The sequence below is a fragment of the Bufo bufo genome, chromosome 2 (assembly GCF_905171765.1).
Source record: "Bufo bufo chromosome 2, aBufBuf1.1, whole genome shotgun sequence".
NCBI lineage: Eukaryota > Metazoa > Chordata > Amphibia > Anura > Bufonidae > Bufo > Bufo bufo.
In genome coordinates, this window is record NC_053390.1 from 467602100 (window position 1) to 467623558 (window position 21459).

Genomic DNA, 21459 nt, shown 5'->3' on the forward strand with positions numbered 1-21459 from the left:
GGTCGTCTGAAACTCTCATCCCCCTGATGGGCAATCTTATGCCTGCGTGGTAGGGAATGGATCACACGCTTTCCCACATCACTGTCACAATCACTCACGCTCCGCTCACTTCCATCAGACCCTCTTGGCACAGGTGACTTAATCCTAACATTCCTCTCTAGAGGAGGACGTGGAGGGGCACTTCTGTGCCCTTTTGCGTCGCTAGTGCCTAGTAAGGCGGTTACAGCTTGAAACGCCTGATTTAATTGGGTTAAGGCCTCCTGTTTAATCATGCCATCACCCTCGGGTGGCTTAGGGTCTCGGATGGATTGCGCTTTAAGAGCATGTGATGAGGACATATCTACATTTTGGGGTGTGAGAATTGGAGGGTCTGGAGATCCCTCATGATCAGACAGATCACTTTAAACATTAGCTACAGTTTTGCTTAGTTCATTTGTTTGCTGCAGACTGCTATAACGGATGTGCAGCTCCTCTGCCTCACTTTTTAATTTGTGATAGGCAGCATGGCTGATCGAGCTTGCATTTTAAATCCTCGATCGATGCCTTTGCAGATTCTAATCTTTCTTCCATATGGGATACATATGCTTGCACTTTCATTATATGCACATGTCTACTCTCTGAGAAAATGCTGACCTCTAATGCATACAAAATTGATGGCAACATCTTTAACTGGCAGTATTTTTAAGCACATCAAGATAAGATAGTTGTCTCCTGACTGTGCCAAGTGGCGTCCATACATCCACACATTCTCTCTTGGCTTCTGCCTGCAACTCATTTATCCATGCAGCCACATCATGATCCAAATTTAAATGTGAATTTACATATTCAACAACGTTCTGGATTAACTGCTCCGGGCTAGATGGACTATCTCCTGTTGCAACATCACTACCGGCTTCACTACTGGCTGCACTCATTTTCTTGCAATAAAGTTATACACAGATTTATTAATAATCTGGTTAGCCAAGAAAGGTATGGAACGGATTACTATTTGCACAAATAATCAAAGAATTAACTCGATCTCGCTACTGGGGCCTCCATTTAATGTCGGGTATATAAAGCAAATGCTTTATATAAAGATAAAAATTTTAACGGATCAAAAGAAAAATTATGCAAACGATATTGACCCGTGAGATGGACATAAACATCTCAGAGTTCGATCAAGAACCTGATTATTTTGTGCAATCAGTAAAACAGGGTACAAGCGTCTATGCAAAAATATAAATGGTTTATTATACAATATTTTAAAATACAATCAAAAATTAATCAAACGTAAATTTCAATAATATACAATGATATGCAGTACCCAGAATTCACCACTACATGGTGCCAACAAAACAATACTCAACCAACACAAGATTATGATGCAATACAGCTTTAAATTTGTGAGAGATATACAATCAATGGATTATGCGGAAAACTCAAATCAAGAAGATGACAGATACGAGCCCTTGCTCCGCCCAAAATTGATGACCAAACTCAGATAATGGTAGTATTGCAACAAAACTTATAAATTATTGGCTTGATATCAAACTAGGGAATATAAAGATTCCCAACAGAGAGTTTCTCCAATATTATCCCCTTTATTCAGTTATATGCATCGTAACTGAAATCAGAGAAAATACTGATGTAGCAACTAACGTTACACGTCCGCAAATGAGCGGGTATCTGACTAAGTATCAAGCCAATTAATTTATGGTTCAATTTGGTTTTTATTGAAAAACCATATACATTTGAAAACATACAGTATGAGCTAGTTACATTTGAGTATATGTATTATGTGGGCATTACAATAGTACATCTCAAGTCAGCAAGCCAATTAATTTAGATCAATACTACATAAAACAAAAATATACATTACCCAAGGGTCAAGTGATGTGCAGAGTCTTGGGGCAGCCAGCTCTCAAGAGTTTTTCCCGATAATCCAAATGATTCTCCAGAGATCTATAATCCACATGTTTCTTTGTTTGTTTTTTTCTTTCTCCCTTTTTCTTCCTTTCTCCTGGTAACTGGTTTCTTAACCCAAAACTTATCAGATGAACACGCCCTCCGAGTTTGGAACTTTCCAATCATTGTTGGATGGGTGTGTGCATTGATAAGGAGCATGACGTCATAATACTACCCAGAATGCACTTTTGCTACTGATGTAGTATTAACTGCTCATATCTAGGTGGCACTGTTGTATAAGCAATAGGCATCATACCATTAAGGGTTAACTCATACATGCCTGATATTTTCACTACTACACCTCTGATGTCTAGAGGCCTTGTCTCAGGGCCGAGAGACAAACTTTGATACATGAATATATACTTTGAGGAACATCTAGACAATTCTCACACTGTGGAATTCATGTTCAGATAGGAAAAACAATGAAGACTCAGAATCTGCAGGTGCGGTGTATCTTCTAACTTTCTAAATGTATAATATATTGTTACTATAACACTAGCTTTTGAACAGCACAGTAATCTTCTCATGGACTTACTTTGGCCTACATAAAAATCCATACAATACAGTGAATATAAATCAACATTGCTCTTAAAGGCAATGAATACCCATTATAACTAAAATAAGTAGATATAACTGTTTACACTTATGAAAAAGCACAACAATCCACCACATTTGTTTTCCGTGGTCTTCCGGGTCTTTTGGTGTTGCTGAGCTCACCGTTGCGTTCCTTCTTTATAAAAATGTTCCAAACAGTTGTTTTGGCCACGCCTAATGTTTTTGCTATCTCTCTGATGGGTTTGTTTTGTTTTTTCAGCCTAATTATGGCTTGCTTCACTGATAGTGACAGCTCTTTGGATCTTTGGATGCAAATAGCACACTTGAAATGAACTCTGGACCTTTTATCTGCTCATTGTAATAATAAGGGAATAACACACGCCTGGCCATGGAACAGCTGAGAAGCCAATTGTCCCATTACTTTTGGTCCCTTAACAAGTGGGAGCCACATATGCAAACTGTTGTAATTCCTACACCGTTCACCTGATTTGGATGTAAGTACCCTCAAATTAAAGCTGACAGTCTGCAGTTAAAGCACATCTTGTTCGTTTCATTTCAAATCCATTGTGGCGTTGTATAGAGCCAAAAAATTTAGAATTGTGTTGATGTCCCAATATTTATGGACCTGACTGTAGTCACCATGGTCCTGAAGCACAATGTTCTCACCCTTGTTGATTACGGTATGTCATCCATATTGGTCAGTTGTTCTAGGGCTAATCTTTCCTCATGTGATAGATCAGATGAAACTCTGTCCTTTCGTAGCCATAGCTTTTCAATTTCCATGCTTACTAAATCAATGAAGGTCTCAATGGTTTTTGTATTTTGTAAATGGTGGTGTCAATTTGGACCTTGGTCTTAAATTTGTGAGTGGTGTCTCTATGTTAGTTTGTGATCCCTCATTTTCCAGCTCCAGAGATACTAGGGGTTCAAGTGCTTTCCTTTCCTGAGCTTGTAATGTTTCTGTATCATGTGAGGAGTATATAAAATATTTGTGTAAGTTTTCTTGCAAACAAGTTTATATCTTTTACCCACATAAATGTATCACATTTTGTTGTAAGTTTGTTTGGGCTGCTGTCAAAACTGTACTGGAAAAGTTTATGATCTGACTTCCACTACAGCCTTCTATTTCTGATTGTAGCCCCATTTCTCCCTATCCCTTAGTTGGATCCCAGACTGTCCTAAAAAAAAAAGGGGGGCATTTGGTAGGGTACTGGTTGTGATTGCACCAGTGACCATTTGTGTTTCCGGTCTGATTGCTGGCATTGTTGGACCCTGTGGGGTAATATTCTGATTTGAAAGGGGCTGCGGATAGGTGTCCCCATTGTGCACTGAACCAGATGTGCCAAAGAGAGATATAGATGCAAGGTCCTGGCTGGTACAGGTTGCCATGGTTCCCAAAGGAATGGCAGATGTTTGGTCTCTGCATGGTGGTTGTCTCTTTTGTGCTTGATTAATTCTGGGAGGGCTGAGGCACTGTTGGCTTAGTTTATTTGGGTTATGGTAAAGTCTATTTTTCACTTTTTTTTTTACTATTATTTATTCTTACATGTGGGTTACCCTCAGTCCCTGAGGTCTCATATTCAGAGAGGTCTGTGTAGTATGTCTCTCTCTGTCCTTCCAGGTAATAAACCTGGTTATCAAAATCTTGTTGGTCACGGATGTAGTTCTGATGTTTGCAATCTCTGATATTAAGTGGGCAACACCCTTACAGAGCCGTCTGTGGATGGATAACTGGCTTAGGTCTTCCCCATCACATCTTGTAGCCATCAATGAACACAATGGGCAATATAATGATTGCCAGTTATTGTCAACCAAGGTGACTTAACTCCTTAAGGACACAGGCTTATTTCACCTTAAGGACCAAGCCATTTTTTGCAAATCTGACCAGTGTCACTTTAAGTAGTGATAACTTTAAAACTCTTTGACTTATCCAGGCCATTCTGAGATTGTTTTTTTTGACACATATTGTACGCCATGACACTGGTAAAATGGAGTAAAAAAAAAAAACGTTTCAATTTCTCTACTTCTATAATACATAGTAGTACCTACAAAAATAGTTATTACTTTACATTCCCCATATGTCTACTTCATGTTAGGATCATTTTGGGAATGACATTTTATTTTTGGGGGACGTTACAAGGCTTAGAAGTTTAGAAGTAAATCTTGAAAATTTCTCAAATAAAAAAAAAAAAAACTTTTTAAAGGACCAGTTCAGGTCTGAAGTCACTTTGTGAGTCTTACATAAATAGAAACCACCCAAAAATGACCCCATTCTAGAAACTACACCCCCTCAAGGTATTCAAAACTGATTTTACAAACGTTGTTAGCCTTTTACGTGTTCCACAAGAATTAATGGAAAATAGAGATACAATTTCAAAATTTCACTTTTATGGCAGATTTTCCATTTTAATATTTATTTTCCAGTTACAAAGCAAGGGTTAACAGCCAAACAAAACTCAATATTTATGGCCCTGATTCTGTAGTTCACAGAAACACCTCATATGTGGTTGTAAACTGCTGTACGGGCACACAGCAGGGCGCAGAAGGAAAGGAATGCCATACGGTTTTTGGAAGGCAGATTTTGCTGGAATGTTTTTTTTGACACCATGTCCCATTTGAAGCCCCCCTGATGCACCCCTAGAGTAGAAACTCCAAAAAAGTGACCCCATTTTAGAAACTACGGGATAGGGTGGAAGTTTTGTTGGTACTAGTTTAGGGTACATATGATTTTTGTGAGGCAAGGTAACAAGAAATAGCTGTTTTGGCACCGTTTTTTTTTTTGTTATTTACAACATTCATCTGACAGGTTACATCATGTGGTATTTTTATAGAGCAGGTTGTCACGGACGCGGCGATACCTAATATGTATACAATCTTTTTATTTATGTAAGTTTTACACAATGATTTCATTTTTGAAACAGAAAAAACAAAATAATCATGTTTTAGTGTTTCCATAGTTTTTTCAGTTTTTGGGCGATTATCTTGGGTAGGGTCTCATCCTGCGTTTCCTGCATTTTAGCGACAACACCACCTCCCGTCCCAGAGGCCACCCAGCTTTTGACCGGCTCCACAAAATTCGGCCCCTCATAGACCACTTCAACCAGAAATTTGCAGATTTGTATACCCCCGAGCAAAACATCTGCGTAGACGAGTCCCTAATACATTTTACCGGGCGCCTTGGCTTCAAACAATACATCCCAAGCAAGCGTGCCCGGTATGGGGTCAAATTGTATAAGCTCTGTGAAAGGGCCACAGGCTATACCCACAAATTTCGGATCTATGAGGGAAAAGATCAGACCCTGGAGCCGGTCGGTTGCCCTGACTACCTGGGGAGCAGTGGGAAGACAGTCTGGGACTTGGTGTCACCCTTATTTGGCAAGGGGTACCATCTTTATGTGGACAATTTTTACACAAGTGTGCCCCTCTTCAGGCATTTGTTCCTAGAACAGATTGGCGCCTGTGGCACCGCGCGAACTAGTCGCGTGGGCTTCCCCCAACGGCTCGTTACCACCCGTCTTGCAAGGGGGGAGAGGGCTGCCTTGTGTAACGAAGAACTGCTCGCGGTGAAATGGAGAGACAAGCGTGACGTTTACATGCTCTCCTCCATTCACGCAGACACGACAATCCAAATTGAAAGGGCAACCCGTGTCATTGAAAAGCCCCTCTCAGTCCACGACTATAATGCGCTCATGGGAGGGGTGGACTTCAATGACCAGATGTTGGCTCTCTATTTAGTTTCCCGACGCACCAGACGCTGGTATAAGAAGGTGTCTGTATATTTAATTCAATTGGCTGCATATAATAGTTTTGTTCTCTACAGTAAGGCTGGGAGAACAGGATCCTTCCTCAAATTTCAGGAAGAGATCATCGAGAACCTCCTGTATCCAGAAGGTTCCGTGGCCCCATCCACCAGTGTAGTTAGCCGTCTACACGAGCGACATTTCCCCAGTGTCGTTCCTGGTACCTCAAACCGACCGCCACCCCGAAAAAAATGTTGTGTCTGTAGCAGGAGTGGAATAAGGCGTGACACCCGCTATTTCTGTCCTGACCACCCTGCCCTATGCTTTGGAGAGTGTTTCCGGAAGTACCACACACAGGTACACTTAGCATAGGGATTGCATCTCACAGAACAGGCACACAGGGCTATTAGGGCCCTTTTACTCACAGCTGCTGCAAACCTCTCCTTTCACCTGGGATAAAGTGCATAATGTACTTCGCCATTTTGGAAAGAAGACACCCCAAGGTATTCGCTGATGGGCATAGTGAGTTCATGGAATTTTTTATTTTTTGTCACAAGTTAGCGGAAAATGATGATTTTTTTTTTTTTTTTTTTTTTTCTTACAAAGTCTCATATTCCACTAACTTGTGACAAAAAATAAAAACTTCCATGAACTCACTATGCCCATCAGCGAATACCTTGGGGTGTCTTCTTTCCAAAATGGGGTCACTTGTGGGGTAGTTATACTGCCCTGGCATTCTAGGGGCCCAAATGTGTGGTAAGGAGTTTGAAATCAAAATCTGTAAAAAATGGGCGGTGAAATCCGAAAGGTGCTCTTCGGAATGTGGGCCCCTTTGCCCACCAAAGCTGCAAAAAAGTGTCACACATGTGGTATCTCCGTACTCAGGAGAAGTTGGGCAATGTGTTTTGGGGTGTCATTTTACATATACCCATGCTGGGTGAGAGAAATATCTTGGCAAACGACAACTTTTCCCATTTTTTTTATACAAAGTTGGCATTTGACCAAGATATTTATCTCACCCAGCATGGGTATATGTAAAATGACACCCCAAAACACATTCCCCAACTTCTCCTGAGTACGGCGATACCACATGTGTGGCACTTTTTTGCAGCCTAGGTGGGCAAAGGGGCCCACATTCCAAAGAGCACCTTTCGGATTTCACCGGTCATTTTTTACACATTTTGATTTCAAACTTCTTACCACACATTTGGGCCCCTAGAATGCCAGGGCAGTATAACTACCCCACAAGTGACCCCATTTTGGAAAGAAGACACCCCAAGGTATTCGCTGATGGGCATAGTGAGTTCATAGAAGTTTTTATTTTTTGTCACAAGTTAGTGGAATATGAGACTTTGTAAGAAAAAAGAAAAATCATAATTTTCCACTAACTTGTGACAAAAAATAAAAAGTTCTATGAACTCACTATGCCCATCAGCGAATACCTTAGGGTGTCTACTTTCCGAAATGGGGTCATTTGTGGGGTGTTTGTACTGTCTGGGCATTGTAGAACCTCAGGAAACATGACAGGTGCTCAGAAAGTCAGAGCTGCTTCAAAAAGCGGAAATTCACATTTTTGTACCATAGTTTGTAAACGCTATAACTTTTACCCAAACCATTTTTTTTTTACCCAAACATTTTTTTTTATCAAAGACATGTAGAACAATAAATTTAGAGAAAAATTTATATATGGATGTCGTTTTTTTTTGCAAAATTTTACAACTGAAAGTGAAAAATGTCATTTTTTTGCAAAAAAATCGTTAAATTTCGATTAATAACAAAAAAAGTAAAAATGTCAGCAGCAATGAAATACCACCAAATGAAAGCTCTATTAGTGAGAAGAAAAGGAGGTAAAATTCATTTGGGTGGTAAGTTGCATGACCGAGCAATAAACGGTCAAAGTAGGGTAGGTCAGAAGTGTAAAAAGTGGCCTGGTCATTAAGGGTGTTTAAGCTAAGGGGGCTGAGGTGGTTAAGGGGTTAAAAAGGCATAATGAAAGTAATACAATAACACAGAGTGCATTAGCAGAATGTTTTAATACAGCAGGATCATTTTGATAAATTCACTATATAATTGCAGCCATCAGAAAAAAAGACACAGCCACAATGAAACAGTCAAACATTATTTACATCAATTTACAACCTGCTTAACTATTTCCAACCTTGATATCTTGGTTACATCAATGATATTCAAACACAGCACAATCTAAGTACAAAATAAACAGTTTGCACAGTACAGAAAATAGAGAATACTTAGAATTAAATAAAATGGAAAAAAAATACAGTTCTATAGCGCACCTTATTTACAGGAGCTGAAAAGTGTCCTGGTCATGGTGGCAATCACCAATGTGAGCTTTGCACTTCTTTGAAAATGTATTCTCTAAATAAACAAGGATGCACGTGGACTGTGCAATACAGTTTAAAAGTAAAAATTGACACATTCTTGAGCCTGAAACGTTAATGTAGCAGCACCAGGGCGCACACACTATCTATATGTGGGTGTGTAATTTATTAATACATACACACACCTCACCACTCTTTAAAAATGGAGAGCATTTTTTCCATATGTTGACATCATAAAGATGATTAGTCACCACGTGGTGTTACTTTTCATTTCCCAGGCATCCTTTAGCACTCTACAAGACTCACAGAAGATCATTCACCTGCACACAAGGCAGGAATGTGTCCAACAACCTGTCTCCCGCAGCGATTAGGAGCTTTCAATACAGGACACAATATTTTTTCATCACAATGGAACAATATGACTGATTAATTATCTTCTAACACTGTAGCTGTATGGAGGCTTCTTAACGAGGAATTCCAGTTGTAGTAAGAAGATTACATAGTTACATATTACAATCTTAGCCCTGCGTCAGATTTTTATTTCATGAAAATCTATGGCAACCCTAGATCAAACTTAACCTTCTCATACCTGAAGTTTGGATTTCCCCGTTAAATCAGCTGGTTGGTGTCACACCAATTGTAACTTCTTCCTGACGACTTTCCTTAACGATATAGTAATACTCTTGCCTATACTAATATGTGCAAATACATAAACTAGCAGTAAATGTAAAAAAAAATAAAAAATTTAAACCAAGCAGCTTGAATATAAATGTAGTGCTGCCACTTTAAAAGTATATGCAGAGACTGTGGGAATATGGCTACAATGCATTCGATCTTAATGGCTTGAGCATTCTACATTTATTTGAATGATAAAAACAATACAAAAAATCTAATGTCTTCAAAGTATTAATATAGTATTTGCCACTGTAGAGAGGCTTATGGGAATGATTCGACAGCTGGCGGGAGGCTGAAACAAAATCGAATTGCTTTTTTTTCTTTTGATTTAGGCTACATGCACGCGACCGTATGTGTTTTGCGGTCCGCAAAAAAAAAAAAAAAAAAAACACGGATGACATTCGTATGCCATCTGTTTTTTTTTGCGGATCCATTGTAACAATGACTAAAATGGACAAGAATAGGACATGTTCTATTTTTTTTTGCGGGGCTACGGAACGGACATACGGATGCGGACACACACTGTGTGCTGTCCGCAATTTTTGCGGACCCATTGAAATGAATGGGTCCGCATCCTATCCGGGAAAAAAAACGGAACTGACACTGAAGCAAACGTTTGTGTGCATGTAGCCTTAAGCAGTGGGTTTTTAAATAGCAATAAAAACTTCTTTGATATTTACATAAAAGTATAGAAAGTCTTGAAAGCAAAGAAACCAGGATAGAAAACAAAATGGGCCTTGAACATCACAATGATTATAATTATAACAGCACGCAATGGATAAAAAAAACATTTTAAAAGTCTAAAAACATCATCCCCCAGTTCAAGATTTAATGGAAATAAATCAAAATGATATCCAGCCAGCATTTCAGTTGGATTCAATTTTCTGACCTGATCTTTAATGACTTTAGGCGCCAGTAGTCTATAGCCACAGATACAAATGTGGCAGTGCAAATTATATTTAAAAAAATTAAAAAATAAATAAAATAAAAATGGGGGTGATCAGTTCTACAATGTAAACAGTCCACAACAGTGAAACGTGAAAAGGTAAACAGTCCTTATTAGCACTCCTATCACCAGTTTACTCCACGCAATATAAATACTAAAAAAGGATTAAATATCAAAACATACAAAACAAGGAGCAGTGTTAAAATAAAACCGAGCCAGAGATGCAGCATGATAGGTCCAACCAGGTGCATTAAATTTGTAGTGTACAGGAACTTTCCATCATCAACGGAACTTCTATGTTCAGCTAGAGAACACCACAGACCTTGCATATATTCCCTCTCCATAAATAGTGCAGGATGCCCATCTGAGATACAGCGGATGAGCTTCTGTCCCCAGTCATCTGGCAATCAAATAAAATTCACAGACTGAAAAATAAAAGGGAATGTTTGGCAAAGCACTCGAACAACAAGGAAGGGATAATACTACTACAAATACACAACGGCATAGTATATTGTATGAGTCTGGTAACTGGTCAGTTCTTTTCTTCCATGGCTGATCATCACTCCCTTCCATTGTTTCTGAGGCTGGGGTGAAGGGACACAAAAGGTATCAAGGGTTTCTTCTGTCAGGTATCTGCATAGTATTTACTAGAAAGAGACAGAATAAAAAAAATAAAAAAAATTATTATATATATATATATTTTTTTTTTACAGGTACAGCAGGGTTACTCAGATGTGAAAATAATTATTCTGACCGATTTTAGAGATCTTTTTACAAAATCTGTATAGGAGTACATATGATTTAGCAAGCAAATTCCTTAGTGTTTCTAAATTGTATTTTTATACACATGAAAAGCAAAAAGAAAAAGTTATGTAGTGCATAATTTTACAGTAAAAGCAGTTTCATATCTTTCATAGAGGCAGACCACGTGACTACTATGGGACCCAGTGCTGAACTATTTTAATGGAGCCGCCACCAGGGGGGTCTTAGTGCAAAGCGATTTTTACAACTGCCATTGCAGTCTATGATTACTGTATAAATTCTCCCCCTTGTGGTGGATTCAGGAAGGCAGTTCTATTGCGGGAAGCTGCAGACAGCTATATGGGGTAGATTTATCCATGTGTTAATGCCAGTTGTCTGATATAAATACACTGAGAAATATGGTGTTCAGAATAAGCGCCATATTTATGAACCTGTTCCACTTTTTCTGACACAAATGTCACTCTGTATGTGACTTCTATTACAACTTTTTATTAAACTTTCTTCCACCGAACAAATAAACTTAAATTCTTCGAAAATCTGGGAGTCATACTTTGCCTTCCGTATTGCCTGGGAGTGTTTGACTAAGAAACTGGGTGAAGCAAAGGAGACCCCATACTAAGTTTTGCCATGGGACCCTATGAGATCTGTTTATACCCCTTCAATAAAGCACATCATTTTAAAATCAAACAATACTACAATTTTGACCCTTATGTACATGGCTGTATTTGAAGTGGGTCTTACATGGATCAGGAATTCAGCACTTATGGCCATCTATCTCTATACCAGGGGTACTCAACTGGTAGACTGAGGTCTGGATTTGGTCGCCAGCTGTCTGGACCCCCATCGTGTCCTGCATTGAGCTGTATCTGTGTCAGCTCCCTGCTTCACCATTCCCCTGATGTCTGTATTTCAGCGCAAGGAAGTGTGATGTAGTGACGGCATTGAACCAGCAACTGAGCTACAGATAGCACAGCACATAGTAGAGCAGACGCGCTCCACGATGTTTGACGGGGGAACGTAGTAGTATTCTAACTGGAGACACTTAAGGGGGTATACGGTAAATTTGTGAGGGGGGGCCATCTACAGGAGCATAACTGTGTGGGGGCCATCTACAGAAGCATAACTGTGTGTGTGGGGGGGGGGGGGGCATATAAGGAGGCATAGCTCTCCGAGAGGGGCCACTAAATGGGGCATAACTATTAAGGGGGCATCACTGTATGTGGGGCTATCCAAGGGGGCATATCTCTATGAGTAGTAGGAATACAGCAGATAGCATATTTTGTGACTTACACTTGTCCTACTATGTTGACTTAATTACATTTAAAAGGAACCTGCCACATTGAACATGGCTTCTGAGCTACAGGCACCATGTTATAGAGCAGAAGGAGCTGAGCAGATTGATATATAGTTTTGTGGGAAGAGATTCAATAAAACTTGTATTTTACGGTATACATTTAAATTCCATCTCATTCTGGTCTTTGAAGTCAGAGGCGGTTCTATCAGTGATTGACAGCCTTCCCTCTATAACTGTGTATACAGAGATGGCTGTCAATCACCAATAGGACCGCCTCCTTGACTTCAAAGCCCAGAAAAAGCAGGAATTTAAATGAATGAAATACAAGTTATACTGAATCTTTTCCCATAAAATAATATCAATCTGCCGTTCTGTAACGAGCAGTTGGCAGATTACATGGTGGCAAGATCTATTTAAAGTTGTTCTTTTTCTAAAGCAGTAACAGTATGGCCCAAGGCACACAACACATAAATGTACCCCAATTTGGACATGTAAACATAGTGAATTGTACCCCAATTCACTATGTACACAACTAATGCCAAATTTTTTGAAAGAGAATACTTCAGGACAGGTTTGGAGACCGCTCATCCTGACTAGTATCATGCGGTCTTCATATTTTTTTTTGGTAACAAGACTGATAAGTGTCTAAAGTTTAAAATTTGTCACAAACACTTCAATATTTAAAAAGAGCCTGGTCAAGATGGGACAAGTCATATGGTTTGTACTCTAGAGTTAGCTGCCAGTGATATCATTTTCACACCAGTAACTTCTCGTAATGCTTGGTCCTCACCATGTAGTCACTACTGTACAATCATATCTGATCCCCAACTGCTGTCACCCGCACATGTAAACAGCCCAAGTCTCGCTGGTTGACACTGACCGGATGTATTTTACATAACAAGATCACTTTCTGGAGTAATTTTTTTAAGATGACATCTAGAAGTCAAACCAAAATATTGCAAGATTTCCTAATTTATTTTTAAAGACAACGATAAAGGGGGATTTCCCCACCAACTAGCCATGGGGCTCCCAGCAATCAGGCATTTATCACCTATCCCTTGGATAGGTATTACATGTCAATTGTGGAACAACCCCTTTAAGAAAAGTAAAACACCGAAATAATGCAAAATGTGTTAAGTGACTTTATTCTTACAATATACATTTAGATGAATAACAGGAGCTATGTATTTTTACCAGCGATCAATGAGATATTAGTGTTTCATACAGACTTGTATTTGAAACTACACAGGAGCTTCTAATCCCTTCTTGGATACTTGACACTTACCTTAGGGTGTATTCCAACAGTGTGGTTATGTGCTGTTAAAACCACACTGGACACAACCACATGTGGTTTTTGCTGTCATTTTCAGTGTGGCTGCAGGTTTTAGATTTTATAACAAATGTGATCGGCTGGCCGTGCAGACCTTGAACTGCCCGCTCCACACTCACTTTTTGAAAAATTCTGAGCTGGGCCCCAAACCCTCAAAAAGCCAGGAAATTTTGCACAACTATGGACCTTACAAAACTTTGGTGACTTTTTGGCCCCAGTTTTCTGGTGAACAGGGGATAATAAACGTCCCTAATAAAGATTAAGAGAGCAGTCATCTTTTAGCAATCACACCCAAAAAAATTGGGTCTCCTTTCCTTGGCCTAAACACAATGCTCAGAAACATCACAGTGCTCCAGACTAAAAATAATAATAAACAGGAGCCATTGCCTCCTAAACTGAAAAATGTAAAATAAAATTTGTCACCAAATTCAAAATATAAATAATAATAATAATAAAAAAAAAAAAAAAAAAAAAGACTTTGAGAAGATGAGACACAGGTCACAGTAATGAGCCAGCACTACATATTAGAGGTGTCATAATACAAAAATTTTGATTTGGTTTCACTACCAGAAACACCATTCCGCATTTTATGGAATGTCCGGCCCATAATAGAACAGTCCTATCCTATTTTTTGGGGAGACAAGGTGACACGGGTATTATTTTTTTTTCTTTTAAGACGTTCACCGCATAGGAGATATTTTAATATTTTAATAGTTTGTACTTTTTTGACGTGGCGATATGTAATGTTTATATATTTTATAAGTAAAATTGGGAGAAGAGGCGATTTAGACTTAATATTTTGGTGTTTGTTTTACACTTATTTACTAACCATCAGCCCCCTTAGGGCCTGGGACCCTTGACCTATTCACCCTAATAGAGCTCTGTGCCACCAATGTTTTTAATACTGGGAATACTGGGGGAAGGGGGGCGCACTGCGAAACCAATGATGTTAACTCACCCATTAATTCAAATACAGGAGGCGGGTGCTGGCTGCAGAATCACATAGCTGGCACCCGACCTTATGACAGGTGCGGCACCTGAGAGGTTAACTGCTGCAGATCGCAGCTACCCGTCATAGAGGTCAGGTGCCGGCTATGTGATTCTGCAGCCAGCACCCGCCTCCTGTATTTGAATTAATGGGTGAGTTAACATAATTGGTGGCGCAGTGGGGGGGGGGGGAGAGACTGCTTCCTTCTCCCCTGTGCTGCTGAGCGCCTGCGGTGGGGCAGGGAATTATTGGCTTCCATGCCCCGCCGCGGCAGCCCTATCGCAAATGGCGGCAAGGCTAAAAAGTCCTGTCGCCATCTGCAAATTTTAAGGCACATTGGCAAACATTTTGGTTGCCATCTGGAGTGCTGCATCAATACTTCGCATTAAAGAAACATTAAAAAAAAAAAAAAAAAAAAAGTACAAAAACAAACACATACAACAGATCAGCAACTCCCCCTTGAAAGATTTGTCTCATCTTTCCCTTGCTAAGAAGAGATGAAACTAAAGGTGGATTTAGATTGTTGGGAAGGAAGCGTGCCTTCCTGACAGTCAGGCTTGCTCAGTGAAGGAGACCGCTGCTTTTACATGCAGCGATCTCCATCACTGTATGAGGACGAGGGATTGCTACCTCATCCTCGTACAGAATCATGGTTTCTGGGCAGCAGATCTCTGTTTAGGCTACACAATCTGCTGCTCAGAAACTATGATCAGTGGCGCCTGCATGAACGGCAGGATCACCTGATGAACAAGCGTTTTGCTCGTTTATCAGGTGATTGGCGGCATATTTACATGGGCAGATTGTCAGGCATGGTCATTCCCGATAATTTGGAAGATTATTGGCCCCTGTAAATGCAGCTTAAGTCCCGACCACCAGGTGACCAGGAAACCGATCCGCTGTTTAGTTTACAATGTTAATAATGAGATAATATCTCATCTTTTTTTTATTGATTTCATTCAAACTTATATTGAAATTAACAGACAGAGCATCATTGAGGACAATGACGTTTGCTCCCACAAGACTGTAAATGGGCCAGCCACTGAACAAAAGTTGGCTAGAACAGAACTCCCAATTCAAATAAAATACAAAAACAGAAAAACCAAACAAGTCTAAAAAAAAAAAATCTATCTGGACCTCGTGTCAATAAAAGGTAGAATGTCTGGAGGCATGACCAATCTAGAGACAAGCTCTTGCCCACCTAAAACCATTCATGAATTCTGCAGGAGAGTTATGGATCATGTAGGTGACATTGTAAGAAAAATGCATTAGGTCAGGAAACGTGTTGAGTATACAGATGTATTAAGTACCAGAATCAGTGGGTTAGTGCGCCGTCCCAACAGTGTAACTCAATACTTTAAACTTTGGAAGCTTTCCATACAGTTAAAATAAACCAGTGAGATATGCTAGTGTGATAACCCACCAGGCATGACTTAAAGCTGGCTACATCTGTACTTAAAATAGCTGGATTGACCTAACCTAACTAGCCAGAATCCATGGTCTCTTTCTATTGTTTGTACTTCTATCGAGGACATGATCTTCTACAGTATGGCTATGTCCACATCTGCAATCACAACTGTGGCATTCTATTCCAGCATAGGAACAGAATATCGGAACTGCTGTATCTGGAATATGCCAGTCACCGCTGGAACCTGACAGATCCTATGCACTGGGTCTGCTGGGATTCTGGCACAAATACTAGCATTCTGGATGCAGCTGTATTTTGTCGGCAGAATGCCAGTATTCATGCTGGACAAAATACAGCTGCATCTAGAATGCTGTTAGTCAGGCTGGAAACCTAGCGGACACAATCATAGTCAATGGGATCCTTTGGGTGCCGGAGGTGTCCAGCATATGGTGGTTATGGCAATTCTGGTATTCTGTTCTGGAATCATGTTCCGCTCCATCTAATAAGTTCTACTATCAGCGAGCTGTGGTAGGATTAGTACAGTTCTGGATGCAACCCTTGGTATTTACCTGCATTGTGTAACCAGTGTCGAAGAGTTATCCACTATATATAGTTGATAAAAAATATATTTGGTCCTTTATTTTGCAGCAGTTTATTTAAATGAATTAAATTTCATTTTAGTTTAATTTTGTCCAAAGACAAAACAGAGAAATATATAAACAGTTCTTTTAGGTGTGTCCCTGGATTTGAGCCATTCCTTTTCTATGCCTTCTGACAAATCTTTGCCTGTATGCAGCTCTGCAGAAGGAGCCATCCCTACTGCCCAGTCTCCAACTGAAGACCAGACATGTTAGGCTGGGTTCATTTCACATTTTTGCCCTAGATTTAAAGTAATTGTTGGGGAAGGAGGGGGGGGGGGGGGAAGGATGCAAAAGCATAGTACTTGGTATCTGTTAACATACAGGTATAGTGTTTGTTACAATGGAACTCTATGGTGACAGATACCACTGTATGACATCCGTAGTAGGCATCAGTTTAACGTATATATTTTTTGTACAAGTTAGATAAAAACGATGTGAACCCAGCCTAAAGCACCACCCCTTGATTAAGGTGGGGAGGAGGAGGGGTTGAGACTTTACAAGTGTTAAAAGGGGTTGTCTCACTCACTTCAGCAAATGGCATTTATGATGTAGAGAAAGTTAATACAAAGCACTTACTAATGTATTGTGATTGTCCATATTGCCTTTTTTGCTGGCCGAATTCATTTTTCCATCACATTATACTCTGCTCAGTTCCAGGGGTTATGACCACCTTTGCGGCGCAGATATAAGTTGGCCGGGATGGGAGCTGTGGTGTATGCATGCTCCCATGGTCGCAGCCACCAAAGAGGCCGGAGCTCTTTTCTATAGTCTGCAAGCACGGCCACTGCTGTAGTTATAGCCATGGAAACAATGCCATTTTCATGGTTTGAGACAACTCCATTAAAGGGCAAAATCTTAATCATGCTAATGCAACTTTCTAACAAACTGGTGAAAATGTACTAATGCGATTGTGCCTAGACATTGTAAAATGCAAAATTTGCCACATGACATTTAGACCTATTCATGAATTAAATGCGCAAAAAGGAATAATGCACTGTGCTTAACTTTGCTGCTTTGGCTTTCAAGCTGCACAAGGAGGAGTGGCTTAGCAGAAAGGAGGCGAGGCTAAAGATGCAACAACATGTACCAAAATTGCAACAAAATTATGGTTAAAGGTAGGCAACCAGTAGTTGGTGTAAAGTTAGGATAGGTCATCAATATTACAAAACAGGACAACCCTTTTAACTTTAATAGTAAAAGCAGCTGCTGACGGCGGCTTTTAAATTTGCAAACAGGGTAGCGTCCCAGCAAAAGTGACCAAATCTATCAGAAATTTAGGGCATATGCCTTGCCATAAATGGCCAAGGTGTTCAAGAACACCTCACAATGTTCATTTGCCATTCTCCTCCAGCTCTGTGAAAAGAACAGAAAGATGATGCTCCTCCCTCCATAGTAAATAGTGTGACCATAAGGAAAATAGAGGTTATTGCACAAGCAGCTTTACACAGATGGGGAACCCCGGTAATACCCAAACGTAAAAAGTCTCCCGCTTTCTAACCAATAGGCATAATTTAATGTCAAACGCCTTTCGCCAGTTAAATTATCCAAAACAAAACCACACACAAGTGCTAATATGCTTCCATTAAGAACTTACTGTGTCACTCTCCTCGTCCGAGACAGACTGAACCTGGGTGTTATAGTGGAGTGGAGAATAAACCCAGCTCCGGTCATCTGGAGGCTACACAAGGGGTGAGGAGACATTTTAAGGCAGAAGTAGGAGGAGGGGAGGAAAAAGACAGAAGAAAATAAGAACAAAATAAATGGATGCATATATGCCTGAAGGGCCTACAGGAGTCTCTAACACTGCTACAGTCCATACTTGTCAGACAAGGGTCATGTAGGTTTAGCATTTGATTGCACTGATCGTACTCACAGAGTCAGTGGACGATGGAGAGTGTATCCGGTTGAGGCGGGGGGAATACACCCAATATCGCCCATCCGTGAACTACTTGAAAGATGAGATGACACAGAGGTGAAAAAGACAGATAAATGAAATGACAGAGGGAATGGGATGAGACTTCCACACGATAACATGATACACAACCAGAAACAGGCCATAACGATTAGAGAGAGAGAGAGCTGAAACTACTCTCTACAAGTGCAACATACAAGAAAAGTTCTCTATGAAGACACCAGAAAGGGGAGGCAGCATGTCAGACCCATTCATTAAAAGAGACTAGCAAGGACCGATTATTGCTTAGTCTAGAGCAGACATGCAGAGCCAAAGGATTAAATTAGCTGCTTGCAGTAGAGAATACTTACAACAATTTGTCAAAGTTTATTAAAACTAGGATTAAAAATATGTTTAAATGTTAAATTAAGCATTCTCAAGCTAAAAACATCAGAGAATTATTCAAGGGAATCTGTCAACAATGGTGCCCTGAGGCCAGCACAAACTGCTGACTGGGACAAAAACTCCAGGTCACGGGCTTTTGACCAAGCCGTTTTGCTAAAACCTTATACTGAACAGCTCCAGCCCTGGAGCTGCTCAATACAAAACACATGCGGATGAGCCCTGAAATTCATGAGGACTCCGTTCTTCCAGCTAATTGCTACAAGAAAAAAAAACATGTCAGCCAGCAGTGGAGGTAGGCAGGGAAAGCCAGATCCTTACGAATAAGTGGGCTGAGTCAATTCAAGAAAATGATCCAGCATTTTGCTAAGGAGATGGGTCATTAGTCTTTGATGACTTTAGTTAAGGTGCCATAAAACTGGTGACAGATTCCCTCTGAGCTTCCAAAATGTGTATAATTCCAATACTGTCAAGACCCTGCTAAAAGTATAGCCTCTGCAATAAATGAAAAAATTTTATGTACAAGGTAATAGAACAGCCAGTCACTGCACATGCATGACATATGTAGCACTTACTGGTGTCAGAATTATGCTTCACGGGTAGCTGCATTAGGGTCAATGTCTGTAGGGCGGTAAAATGAAACATGTAGCCTATACTGCTGTCTGTCTACACTTTTACGTACATTGCGCCATCAACAATAGAAACGTATCATCTAAACTGCTTAGGCTAGTTTCACACTGCAGACACAGCCTTCTGTCAGCCGTTCCTGCATAGAAGCGGTATTTTTTGTCTGGCCGATTCTCGCCATCTTCCCAACCAGAACAGCCTGCCACATCTGTAAATGCTAGTGTGAAACTAGCCTTACATCTCAGAGCTGAACTCCAAACCAGCATATGCAAACATTGCTTCTAATACATTGATAAGAATTACACATATGCTCTGAAATATAAAGGCTCACAACCCACTCAAATTTTTTTTCCCTTACGCCCATGACAGCACCCTGAGAGACCTCCTCCCATCCAGGACAGGAACTTCTATGGAGAGTTTAAAAGGAGTAGCCCCTCCACATCACATCAGTTCCTGTTCGAATGGACGGTTTTATTCTAGTCTTTCATACTGCAGGGCCTCTTTCTCTGTGTAAATACGGAGGTTACCTGGTTAAGGCATCAGTCTCCACTAGGAGCCGCCTAGTAAGTCAGTGCATCATCTCCACCACTCACTGGCCCTGAAGTAGTCTTCATGCCTCCGCTCCATGTTGCCCCTGAAGGCCCGGCTTTTATCTGCAGTGTCCGCCAGGACTGCGCCACGCTCCTTTCCCCTGCGCACGTGGGATGTCCAGGCACGTGACCGGAAGTAAGGTCATAGGATGGGACGTCGGGCGCCGTCTCATGGAAGACCAGGCGAGGGGCATTATAAAAATTCCATCCACATTAATAGGAGTGCGCTTCAGCCCCCAGCCAGCCTCAGTGGTTTCTACCGGCAGCAAGACTGCTTTCTCTGAACCCTGGTTGCATCATACCTTCCTAAGCGAGAAGTTATGGAAGAAGATGTGGGTCTACATCACGGCCTCAGGACACACCGTAGCGCTTCAGGAGAAGGACCTGACTGCAAAAAAGGCTACCCTCTCAACACTGCCTCCATATCATGAGGCAGGAACGGCGCCCTGATACATAAGCGGAGCCTGGACTATAGGTTACCGCTCTCAGGTATCAATTGTGTCAATTATTGCAAAGTATAACTGTGTTGATTACTAAACCAAGACCAACACTATATGATATTACATTGTATTGCCCCTGTATGTGTGCCTATATGCCCCTGATGAGTTTTTTACGAAACATGCATGTAGGGATTAGCTACACTAGGGCACAATAGGGCCAAGTAGCAAAAAGGGCAAGGTTCCGGACGGGGTCGTTCTTATCAGAACGGGTGCTCCGTGGTTAGGACGCTAGGGCCGAGATAGTACCCATATATCAGGGCTGTCTAGGTACCTCTAATGCACTAATATCCCCGCCCAGCCCTAATTGCTTTATTTTATAGCTTATCAAGTGCTATCTGAACATCAACAGTGACCAGAGGACCCTGGCCTAAAAACGGTAGGACCACTGGTTATTCAAGGTGCCGCCATGCATCAACCTCTCTATAGGTAAGGTGCGGTTTTGCACCAAACTATTATTTGTGTATCCCATGTGTTATCATCACTATTTTATATCTAAACTAAATACATAGGGACCGTATTCTATATATAACTATTAAAAGCAAAATTTTAACTACAAAATCACCACTCCTATTCTATGTACTAAAAATTCTGGTGATCCAAATCATCAATTAAACATATAGCTCCTCCTAGCTTCAAGTAAATACGGAGGTTACCTGGTTAAGGCATCAGTCTCCACTAGGAGCCGCCTAGTAAGTCAGTGCATCATCTCCACCACTCACTGGCCCTGAAGTCGTCTTCATGCCTCCGCTCCATGTTGCCCCTGAAGGCCCGGCTTTTATCTGCAGTGTCCGCCAGGACTGCGCCACGCTCCTTTCCCCTGCGCACGTGGG

The 21459-nt window shown here is 40.7% G+C and overlaps 1 protein-coding gene across 6 annotated transcripts in view; it reads right to left on the minus strand.

The window, feature by feature from the left end:
* Nucleotides 1-9776: 9776 nt before the first annotated feature.
* PIP5K1C (phosphatidylinositol-4-phosphate 5-kinase type 1 gamma) overlaps nt 9777-21459 on the minus strand; it is a 105094-nt gene continuing 93411 nt past the window's right edge. For 2 of the 6 annotated variants that reach the window (XM_040417689.1, XM_040417693.1), the window contains 3 exons: nt 18493-18564; nt 18214-18297; nt 9777-10846 (listed from right to left, as the gene is read on the minus strand). In XM_040417689.1, coding sequence (XP_040273623.1) covers nt 10844-10846; nt 18214-18297; nt 18493-18564 — 159 coding nt within the window. In that variant the 3' untranslated portion in view covers nt 9777-10843. Of the gene's footprint in view, nt 10847-18213; nt 18298-18492; nt 18568-19487; nt 19534-21459 lie in introns of those variants that run through there. The other 4 variants (XR_005776273.1, XM_040417690.1, XM_040417691.1 and 1 more) reach the window with 4 other exon arrangements.